Below are 11888 nucleotides of genomic sequence, written 5' to 3'. Positions count from 1 at the left end.
ACACAATTGATGTATGTATGGTTTGTGATAAGAGTTGTATGAGCCCCTAATAAAATGATTAAACACACACACACACACACACACACACACACACCCCAAAAACAAAAGTAGCCCATGGGCAGCACAGACATGATTCTGGGAGTAGGGTGGGTTGGGGAGGCTCAGAGAAGACTGTTGGCATGTGCACATCGGAGCCAAGAAGCTACTGCTTGCGCCGAGGGGATAGCAAGTTCCTGAGTTTGGTTGAAGCTCAGAGTGTGGGAAGAAAAGTAAGAAATAAACCTGTGAAACATGGGGATGGAGTGGGGGGAATGGAGTGGATGGGGAACACATTTGCTCAGGATTTATTTTATTATTATATTTTTAAAAATAATTTTAAAGGCCCGAATGAGCTGACAGTGCAGGAGTTTTAACCACTCCATGGAAGAAAGATGTGGTGGTATACTTCCGTAATTACTACAACTTTGGAAATCCTTTCTTTGGGGCCTTCCCGTTGTTTGACGAGGATCGTGTGAGGGTGAATCAGTTTTTCAGCAACAGGTTTAAACATCAGAAGAGGGTGTTACGTTGTTAAATTTCTTTTTTGATGAGCTACCCTCTCTCTGGCTGTTCCCATTTTACATGTGTGGCTGTAGTTCGGATGGGCAGTACAGCCAGCCAATTCAGGCACACTTGTTTGGTTCCAGACCACGTCAATGAAGTGACTTTCATAAGAAAGTGAGTCTCACAACTTTTTTGGTTTTCCTAGTACATATGAAAGTTATGCTTACCCTAGACTGTGTACCATAGCATTCTGAACAGTTCTGAATATTGTGAGAATCACTGGAATGCGAGACAGAGACACAAAGTGAGCGAATGCTGTTGAAAAGTGGCCCAGATGCCACGCTCAGGCTGGCTCCAAGCCCTCCATCTGTTCAAAACACAATGCCCACATTACCCGCAGAGGGAAATCAAGTGAAACACAATAAAACGAGGTATGCCTATAGATATGACGTCTCTGTGTCAACTGTCCAGTCTCCTAAAAGGTTAATAAGCTTGAATTTACATTTTAAAGTTCACCGTCCATTTCCACCGTAAATGGCCTAAGTAGACTCCAGTATACCACGTTGGTATTCCAGAGTTAGTTTGCCGAGCTGCTAATGGAACGACTACTGGAGGCTGAAGTCTGTCCAGAGGCACCTTGGAAAAAAGGCCTGACAATCTACTTCTAAAAACCCGTACACTGAAAACTCAGTGGGTCATGGTTGTATGACGCTCCAGTGGAATGGACTCGAGGACAGCTGGACTAGCACATTAAAAAGCCAGTGCTGACAGGCCCAAAGACAGGATCCGAGTGTGACATGTCTTGTCTCCTTTGGTTTCAGCATGGCATGGGCATACCTTCCATTGCAATCATGCTCCATGAGCTCATCAAGCTACTGTACCATGCCAGGTGCTCCAATATCACCATCATCCGCATCGGCACATCTGGTGGCATAGGTAAGGTCTGGGGAGGGCATTTTTCCTGTGGTGCAGCCCACAGGGAGCCCCTCCTGCAACTGCTGTGGGATTTAGCATGTCCTGTAGACCCGTTTCTGCCTTGGTTTTAGTCCAGTCAATTTATTAAGGAGTATGTTTTTGCTTTTTGTCATTATACCTGTATTCCAAAACTAGAGACCAGAAGTAGAAAGGAACTAGGCCTTGCACCTCTGTGCCCATTGGTGGTTATACACTTTATATACAAAAGTTACATGCTATATACGTATGTATATAATTATGGTTTTGGTTAACGTTTACATAGCAAATTAGGTTCCCATTTAATAATAGCTATACAAGTTTTTCAAGAGCCCTGGTAGAGCCGTGGGTTAGGGTTAGGTGGGTGGTTCAAGTCACCAGAAGGACAGTGCAGCAGTCGGCTTCCATGAAGATTGACAGCTCGGGTTGCTTCCGGGGCGGTTGTTTTGGTTTCTTGCCGGGGGGGGCGTTGGTTTTGGTTTTTTTTTTTTTCATATTTATTATTCAACGATGTTTGTTACATTTTCACATATAGTGTTTTCATTCTGACTATTCATTTCCATTCATTTAAATTCGTTGTGGTCCCCGCCTCCTTCCTCCCTTGCCCGCCCCCAAAGGTTGAAACCTTTCTTTGGAACGGGTACAAATCTGGATCTCTTCCAGCGAGTGGGCCAAGCAGCTGTCTTCCAAATTTCCTGTCATACATGAATGAGTGCGTCCAGTGTTTCATCAGGTTGTTGGAACCTTTCAATGGGTAGTCCATCAATTCCTGGAGCTTTGTTTTTGGCTAATGCTTTCAGTGCAGCCTGGACTTCCATTGGTTCTTGCTTATATCCCACTTCCTGGAATGGTGGATGCCAATGAGTTCTCTTTGGTCGAGGGCCTCTGTGGATTCTTTCCAGCTTCTTTTGATATTTCCTGCATCATTCAGTATTTTTCCCATAGAATCTTTGAATATTTCAGTTTTTTCTTTATGATATATACTACAATGTACAGTTTTTTTCTTTAGTTGTTTCTGTATAAAATATACTGAGCATGTTCTTCCCTTTTAGTTTTCTAATTCTAAGTTGTTGCAAATTTTATTTTAACATTTGGCTTTGGATTCTTGAGCTGTCCTTTGAAGTTTTCTATTCCGCTCCGACTTAGTCCTTTCTTCCATTTGCTTTAGCTACTCGATGGTTAAGAGCAAGTTTCGGAGTCTCGTCTTATATCTGCTTTGATCTTTCCTTTCGTTCCTGTCTTCTATAATGGCATTTTGCTTTCTTCGTGCATGATGGACTTGATATCCCCCCACAGCTCATCAGGTCTTCTGTCATTAGAGTTGAAGGTGACAAGTCTGTCCTTGAGATGTTCTGGAAATGCAGGTGGGATAAACTGCGGGTCATATTTTGACTCTTGTGGATTCGTTTTAATTTTCTTCAGCTTTATCTTGAACTTACATATAGTCAGTTCCTGGCCTGGTTTTAGCAACTGACTTGAACTTCACCTTTGTCTCTTCCTACAGATGTGGTCAATTTTATTTCTGTGTATTCCATCTGGAGAAGTCCATGTGGACAGTCACCTTTTGTGTGGTTGAAAAGGTATTTGCTATGACCAAGTTATTCGTTTTGGAAAATTCCATCATGTGGTCACCAGGACCATATTTTCCAATGACTGTTCCTTCCACTTTGCTTCCAGCTGTTGCATTCCAATCACCAATACTTATCAATGCGTTTTGATTGTATGTTTGTTCAATTTCTGATTGAAGTACTTGGTAGAATTCTTTAATTTTTCCCTCACTAGCTTTTGTGGTTTGTGTATAATTTTCTATATAGTTGTATTGATTAGATTTCCCTGAAGACAAATCAATACAAAGTTATCACAGACAGTGTTGTACTTCATGATGGATTTTGCAATATCCTTTGTGAGAATGCGTGTAACACCATTACTCTTGATTGTGATATTCTTCACATAGCGAATCACATGATTTGTCATTCAGAATGGCCAATACCAGTCCATTAGTGAGCCATGAGCTCTCTAACGCCTGGGATATCCAGCTTGATGCCTTCACTTTTGTGTTTGATGACTTCCAGATTTCCTAGATTCATACTTTTCACATGCCAAGTTCCAATCATTAGCATTCCAATCATTTTGCAGGGGTTTCTCCCTATCTTGACTCATGCCCCATCAGCAAATGCACATCCTGAAGACTCCACTCCCACCGGTTTGACCTGACTCAGGTCACCAGGGTTGAGTCCACCCCAAACAATCGGTTCCTCCTCATTTACATTTTGAGTGCCCTGGGGACACTGTTCCGCTTCTGTTCCTTATGCTCTCAGTGTCTGACAATGTTTCAAAGTTATGCATATGCTTTTCAGTGACTTCTTCCTCTGAAGTGGAAAAGTAAGTCCTTCTGCATTATCCTTTCTGAATCTGGACGCTCCATGGAAACCTGTTCACTTTAAATGACCCTGCTAGCACTTGAAATACCAGTGACATAGCTGCCAGCATCACAGACACACACAAGCCACCACCCTATGACAAACGGACAGACATATCTGTGTTTGTTAAGAAGCACAGTACTCATAAGTGATATTGTTTCTTTTCTAAGTCTATCTAGTATGTTTGTAGCTGGAAGGTGACTACTGGGAGTAATTTCAGATCGAAGTTCAAAGGCTATCTTGGGGCAAGAGTCCCAGGGATTCCTCGATCCTGAAGTAGACCAGTAAGTCTGGCGTGTAAGGTAATTTTTTTCTATAGCTGTCCCGTAGTCTGTCTGGAACCAGCTATTTTGTCCTGATATAGCCAATAGTTATGGCCAGGCTCTCTCTAGTCAACTGTAGTTTTTCTTTGTAGACTGGTGTCTTCTTTAATTAATTATTTTAGTTCTTTCTCTTTTACTTTAGAGAAGTAAAAATTAACAGTTGAATCTTAGAAGCCCAATTCCAAGTTTTTATAGCCCCACGCACTACTTACTAAGCTAGGATGTAGTACATCAATTTTATGGCCGATGTTGTGCCCATTAGCAAGTTATCCACAAATCTATGGTATTAAACCTTCAAATTCAGTAAAGTAAATCCATATGGTATTAGGTTACATCTGTGAAATATCTATCAGTGCCCCATTTGCTTTTATACATTAAAATGTATACATACATATACCAGTGAAGTTCAAAAACGTTGTGGAGAAATGGAATCCAAAGAGATTTTTCTCCATGAGGTTTTTGAAGCCCCCTTTTATACCTTCCTAGGGATTACTGGTGATGAGATTGTACACGTTGGGCGGCAATCCACAAGGTCAGCAGTTTGACACCACCAGCATGCGACAGGGGAAAGGTGGGACTTTCTAGTCCTGTACAATTCACAGTCTAGGAAACTCTCGGAGGTAGTGTTCCCTGTCCTCTATAGGTCGCTGTGAGTGGCCATCAACTGGAAGGCGGTGATTTTTAAAACCAACGTCCTGTAAACATAGATGTTACCACTCAGATATTTTTCAGTTGGTATTGCTATTGCAAAATTGTATACATTATGGCATTTATTGAAGCTATAATGTACTTTGGTCAAATTCTACACATTTCACCATATTTAGTGTTGTTAGTCTCATCACCACAAATAACAAGCATCTACTATCTATAGAATGAGTCCTTCCCTTCCCAACAAAGAACATGATTTCTATATGTATACATATTTTATCTCTTTTTGAAAGTGAGAACATAAAATATTTTTCTTTTTATAATTGACTTATTTCACTCAGCATAATGTCTCCCAGATTCATCCATATTTTGTGACCTCAACATTATAGCTGTGTCATACTGCATTCAGTGTATGTCTCTACCTTATCATTTTTATCCACTCACCTGTTGATGTATATTTAGATCGATTTATTCTTTTCTATGGTAAATAATGCTGCAATAAACACCCTTTTGCTTTAAGTAAAATGACATGCCTGTTCATGTCAGTGCTAGAAGATTTCGAGGGAGTATTTCTGGGAGTGGGATTGCTGAACCATAGGCATTTTTAATTTTAGCATTTTGAGGATGTGTATTTATATATATATATATATATATATATCTCCCCCAATGAAGTGGCTGTACAGTTTCATAATCACACTAGAAATGGACAAGGATTTCCATCTCCCCACCCCTTGCCAGCATTTGTTGTTTTCTGGTTTTTATTTGTTTCTTAATCAGTACCATTTTTGCATCTCACTGTGGTGTTGATTTGCATCTCTACTGGCTGGTGCATGTGGGCATCTTTTCACGTGATGATCGGCTGTCTGAATGTCCTCTTTGGTAAAGTGCCTATTCCGACCCTTTGCCCATTTTGAAACTGAATTGTTTGTCTCTGTGTTGCTACGTTGTTGAAGTTCACTATGTATGAAGGGGCTTCAAAAAGTTTGTGGAAAAATAGAATGAAAAGACAATGCAATTTTTCAATGAAATATTTTGGAGCCTTCTCTTATTTTAGAGATTGGGCTCTGGTAATCGAGTGAAACCTGCTTGGTTGAATTCTGTTTTAGCCTTAACATTCCTACTGCCTACCAAGTGACTGGGGAGTAAATAATGTGTATGGGACTCTAATGTGGCCTTGGTCAATGGCGTCATCCTTGTGGGTTTTAATGCGCCAGTTCAAAATCAGTAAACAGGGATCTCTTCCTCATGACGAAAGAAGAGCGAGGGTTGGAGCAAGCCATTTGGCCCCTGTCGTCCCTGCACACTGGGCCTCCTCCATTCTGGAGACAAAGAGCTGTGACGCTAGGGGAGTGACAGAGAACAGCAGAGGAGTGGCAGCAGTTAGAACCAAGACCACAGGACAGAGCAGTAGGCTTCCTGGGCTACCAAGCTAAAAAAACGTTTTCTTAGAGAAAGGAAACTTGCTTGAGCAATTGGGTGCCTCCAGACACTGCATCAGGGGAGGACGTATGTCAGTCAAAGGAGTTAGAGGTGGGAGCCTTAGGGTCAGGCTTACTTAAAGCAGACTAGTGTGCCTTTGGCCATTTATCTACCAAGAAGCACCAAGAAGACTGGAACGTTGTCAGAGCAGGGGCCCACCAGGCTAACAGGCCAAGGGTCAGAGAGAAGCATGCCTGTGGACATAGCTGAGAAGAAACTCCCCTGGTGGAAGCCTGAATCCTGAGCATTTCTGTTACCTTCCCTAGGAAGCTCCGCAGCCATGAGGATTGTCCATGTGTAACCACGGCCATCTACTAGCCCAGCGGAGAAGTACAGAGTGGCCCAGGCCCGTCAGCTGGTCTCAGAATTGGCAAATGTGTGAGGGGTGGAGGCATGTCTGGCCTCTGTTTCATAGGAATTGGTCTTGGGCTGATGTGTTTGAATCTCCTTCCCCTTGATAAAGTCAGAGGAGGGCAGACGCCATCCCTAAGCCATTCTCACAACCTCTGTTAGGTAGGTTGTTCCCAAAGGATTTTCCCTAGTGTGTAGTATCTATAGTTACTGCTTATATTGATGAGCCTAAGTACTTAATTTTTCGGAGATCTCAGTTACTTACTGCTTCCTTTGGTTGCTTGCGCATTTAAAGTCGTGCTTGGGTTAATATTGATTTTAGACTGTTCTCTGTTTAATGGATGCATTTTTACTACAACTTTTTCTCTGAGCGCTGCTTTGCTTGCATTTGAAAGACTGTTGTGCCAGTTCAAAGGATTATATAACAAATGTAATCCATCAAATCTGTCTACAAAAGATACATCTTAAACACAAAGCTATAAACAGGATAAAAAGTAAAGGCTGAAAAAAAATGTACCAAGCAAATAGTAAACAAAAGAGATTGGGAGTAGTAGTATTAATATCTGACCAAATAGACTAGAAGTCAAAATTCTCATGACACAAAGAACATTATTAATTGAATTATGTCTCCCCTAAACATGTGTTGCAAATTATGACCTCTATGCCTGTGGTTATAATCCTATTTCACGATGGGTCATCTTTGTTATGAGCAGAATTAGTGTAGGATATATCTTAAGCCAGTCTCTTTTGAGATCTATAAAGAGCTTACACAAGTGACCAGAGTGAGAAATGGGATCAAATAAATCCCCAAACACATGGATCTGCCCAAGCAGAAGCTAAATAGACTATGATTTTCCTCCAGAGCTGACAGAGAGAAAAAGTCTGTTCCTAGAACACGTTCTACATTCCATTTCTTTAACTGCGAGAAAACAACTTTGTTTGTTAAAGCGATCTACTTTGGGTACTTCTGGGCTACTAACTACAACAACCACAGTTCAAAACTTCTAGCAGTTCCATAGGAGAAAGAGGAGGCTTTCTGCTCTCCTCAAGACGGACAGCCTCAGAGTCCCCCAGGGGCAGCTCCGCTCTGTTCTACAGGGATGCGATGAGTCAGCATCGGCTCAATGGCTGTGAGGTGGGTTTTGACAGGGGCCACGCCATATTTTGAAGTGACTGGAACACTCTGAAAACAAAAGCCAGTTGCTCTTGAGTTTCCCCTGACTCATGGCGACCCCACGTGTGTTTGATTAAAACTGTGTGTCATGTGGTTTTTTCTTGACTAATTGTTTTTGAACGTCGATCACCAGGCCTTTTTTCTGAGTGACCTCGATGAAATCCAACCTCCAGCTTTTCCATGAGCAGCCAAGCACATTGACTGTTCATACACCCAGGATAACTTTGACCTTCTTGACTCTGAATTCACGAAAGCAATCTGCTGGCACGTTCTTCTAAGGCAAATCTCAAAACTGGGAGTAGCTGCTGAGAGTAGAAACAGCCTTGAGCAGAACAGGAGCTGGAGTGGGAATGAGAAGAGAAAACCCAGATAAAAACATGGAGAAGCAGAGCAGTCAACAGAACCGAGCTCTTGACGGTTTTTGTAGTATTCCTGGAAAAGAACTAACAAGGGAGCTCTAGAAACTCTCCCTCCTGGTTCCTCCTGCCTCAATGTTAGCAAACTAATTTCATATTAAATAGGATGTGATCACAAGAAAATACAAAGTTGTCATAAGAACAAAGAAGGAACAGAATCGTGCTCCACAAACTTTGGAAAGGTATGCCCAGAAAATATGCAAACTAGTGCCCAGTATTGCATAAATCACGGAAACACCAGGCTGGCAGGAGTGGATAATGGTTGAAGGTTGAGTTTAGGGCCACACGGGGGCTCACCATATTATTCTTTCTTACTTCCACATTTGGTAAAAATTTTAAATAATAATAAAAAGGTACCCAGACAGAGGATCAAGCAAATAAATGATGGTATTGCATATGGTGGCGTCAGCAACAATTTAAAATAATAGTGACCGGAAAAACTCAAAGTCACTTAATAAAGCAAAGTGAGGGTTCTGGACATTTTATTCTTTTCTTTGTGCTTTGTGTTTTCTTCTATATTTTTCAAAATGCTTATGTATTAATTACCCTTAAAATTAGAAATTCTTTTTTGCATCTTCTGAAATGATGGTTCTGAGAACCACAGTATCTGTTGCTATGTAATAGGACATTACCGTAACCTCAGCAATTGCAGTAAAACAATCATTTCTCTCTTTTTCCTTGGAAAAAATATTTTCAATGGCAAAAGTAGGTCATTAAATAGTTTCTTTTTAAGCTATGCTGAGTGTGTCCAGTCTTCTGGTGTGTAGATAAATCCTTTTCCTTCCCCTCAGCTAATGTCATGGTTCTGGGTCCATCCTGATGGGTCTGATGACTGCCTCTTGCTTCAGGTCTGGAGCCTGGCTCTGTGGTTATCTCTCAACAAGCAGTGGATGCCTGCTTCAAGCCTGAGTTTGAGCAGATTATCCTGGGGAAGCGAGTTGTTCGGAGCACACACCTCAATAACCAGCTAGTACAGGAGTTGCTGCTGTGTTCCACAGAGCTGGACGAATTCCCTGTGGTCGTGGGGAACACCATGTGCACCTTGGATTTCTATGAAGGTGAGTTGGAGGGAGGGGTCTTCCTGGAGACACTGCTTTCCCCGGGTCTCCCCACCAATTCTCCTAATTGTGGGTTGGGATTCATGCCTGGGTTTCCATGACTTCAAGCTCCTCTCCAAGTTGTGATGGTGGATTGGTCACCGTGGTTTGTTGACAAATGGTGGGGACTGGATGGGCCTTAAACTGCCTCTGTCCGGTGTGTGGCGTATGGTAGGCATTCGTGCCACGTATATGCTCAAGGTGCTTCATGTTCCCTGTCTTCGTGTACACTGCAGGGCAAGGCCGCCTGGACGGTGCTCTCTGTTCGTACACCGAGAAGGACAAGCAGCAGTACCTGAAGGCCGCCTATGCCGTCGGCATCCGGAACATTGAGATGGAGTCCTCAGTCTTTGCTGCCATGTGTGCTTCTTCCAACCTCCGAGGTAGGCAGCATTTTCTGGGCCTCAAACTTCCATCCTCTTCTCTTTGCTTCCAATGGGCTAGCTCCAGTCTTTGGCCACAGTCTCCTTTCTGACATCGGCTTACCCAGTTTCTCAGGTCATGCGAAGGCTAGAAGTCCAAAGTCAAGGCATCAGTTTTAGGAAACAGTGCTCTCTGTCATCTCTGGCAGACAATAGCTTTCAGTTGATAAAGACCTAGAATTTCTGATTCCTTGCATATATAGTCGCCTCTTCTTTGTGCTCAATCTGCTCTTTTTATATCTCAAAAGCAAATGGGATCAAGGCACCCCCTACACTGCTTTGACTTCAATAACATATCTCTATCACAAATGGAATTACCATGACAGATAGGAGTTGGGATTTTAAACATATATTTGAGGATACAGTTCAATCTACAACATTATGTTTCTGAAAGTGTTCTGTGCTTATGGTAACATGATAAAATGCAAGATTCCCAACAGCCCAGCAGGGCCTTTTCATAGTAGCTGGGACAAGGAGAGATTGTTTTGAAACTCAGGTCCTGCCAAGCAAGATTGCCACCAAAGCTACAAGTTTGATTTTCAAATTTCTTTGGATTTCTAAATTGTGGTTAGTCGTATCCCCAAGTTCCTAGTCCTCTTAAAAAGTCCAATTTTGCCTTGCATATAAACATTGGCCAAAGTTTGCTTTTCTTGAGACGGATAGGAGAGCCCTGAGTTGGTCCTAGATTACTATGGTCATTTTATTTGGAAGCGAAGGTAATGGGAGAATAAGAAGAATAGAGCAGCATGGTGGAAGAAGAGACTTAAAAATGCCCTGACTCAGTGCCTTTATTTATTATCTATTACATCTCTCTACGCCTATCATTGTCTGATGTCTGAACATTGTCCATATCTGAGCTGTCTGCTTTCCTGAGGGGATAAAGAGCCGCTGTTGTTCAGTGACCTCCGTGAGAAGTCCCCAGGCCTTTGACTTAGCGCGGTCCTCTCTTCTGGTGCAGCGGCTGTGGTGTGCGTCACCCTTCTCAACCGGCTGGATGGAGACCAGATCACTAGCAGCCATGACGTGCTCACGGAGTACCAGCAGCGGCCCCAAAGGCTGGTGGGCTATTTCATCAAGAAGTGTCTCAAGAAAGCCTGACATCCTCACGCATCTGACTCTCGGAAGACTAGCTACTGTGCAAATAAAGTCATTGCCCAAACCTCTCTTTGAGTTCAGTTTATAAATAAAAATTCCATTGCATTTCAGAGCAAGGAATCATAGATTAGCTGCAGTTAAGCTTCATTAAAGCGTTTTCAGCTGCATTAGCCTGATCTGGGTTTTCCTGAAGAATATCCCTCTGAATAGCTGAAAGAGTCCCAGTGAAAAATTTCAGACCTTTAAATGCTTAATGCTGTCAAAAGAAGAAATCCGATAAGCGTGTCAGAAAAAATATACTCCCCACCAATATATATATATATTTTAGAATCTATTGAAAAAAACCAACTGTCCCCCATGCAATAAACCAAGTCTCTTTAAATTGATTCCAACTCACTGCAGCCCTGTCTTGGGCTTCCAAGAGTATAAATCCTTGCAGGGACATCTCTCACTTCAGGAGTGGCTGGTCAGTTTAAACTGTGACTTTATAGGGAGCAGCCTGATACTTATTATACTACTTATAATGGGATCCTTTGGAAAATCTAAAGAACATATCAGGAGATTGAAAAAACAAATGCCTATAGAAGTAGGATCTATGTTGTTGCTCTATGTTGTTGCCATGAAGCAACCCCATGTATAACAGAACAGCACACCCCCCAGTTCTGCTCCATCCGCACAATTGTTATTATGTCGGAGTCCACTGTTGTAGACACTGTGTCAATGATCTTGGTGAGGGCCTTCCTCTTTATTGCCACCCCTCTACTTTACCCAGCATGATGTCAACCTTCTCCACGGACTAGTCTCCTGATCCTGTCCAAAGTCGGTGAAAGGAAGTCTTGCCATCCTGGCATCTAAGGAGCATTCTGGCTATACTTCTTCCAAGACAGATTTGCTGGTTATTTTGGCAATTCACGGTACTTTCAGTATTCTTTGACAGCACAATAATTGAAAAGCATCAGTTCTTCTCTG

The 11888-nt window shown here is 42.3% G+C and overlaps 1 protein-coding gene across 3 annotated transcripts in view; it reads left to right on the top strand.

The window, feature by feature from the left end:
* Positions 1-10987, top strand: part of UPP1 (uridine phosphorylase 1) — a 37691-nt gene extending 26704 nt beyond the window's left edge. For all 3 annotated transcript variants that reach the window (XM_045286367.1, XM_045286365.1, XM_045286366.1), the window contains 4 exons: positions 1365-1479; positions 9154-9363; positions 9639-9785; positions 10783-10987. In XM_045286367.1, coding sequence (XP_045142302.1) covers positions 1365-1479; positions 9154-9363; positions 9639-9785; positions 10783-10922 — 612 coding nt within the window. In that variant the 3' untranslated portion in view covers positions 10923-10987. The remainder of the gene's footprint in view (positions 1-1364; positions 1480-9153; positions 9364-9638; positions 9786-10782) is intronic.
* Positions 10988-11888: the final 901 nt, after the last annotated feature.

This window comes from Echinops telfairi, unplaced genomic scaffold (genome assembly GCF_000313985.2).
Source record: "Echinops telfairi isolate 266 unplaced genomic scaffold, ASM31398v2 ScPeMD7_7;HRSCAF=31, whole genome shotgun sequence".
Lineage (NCBI taxonomy): Eukaryota > Metazoa > Chordata > Mammalia > Afrosoricida > Tenrecidae > Echinops > Echinops telfairi.
This window is presented reverse-complemented; position numbering and strand designations above follow the sequence as displayed.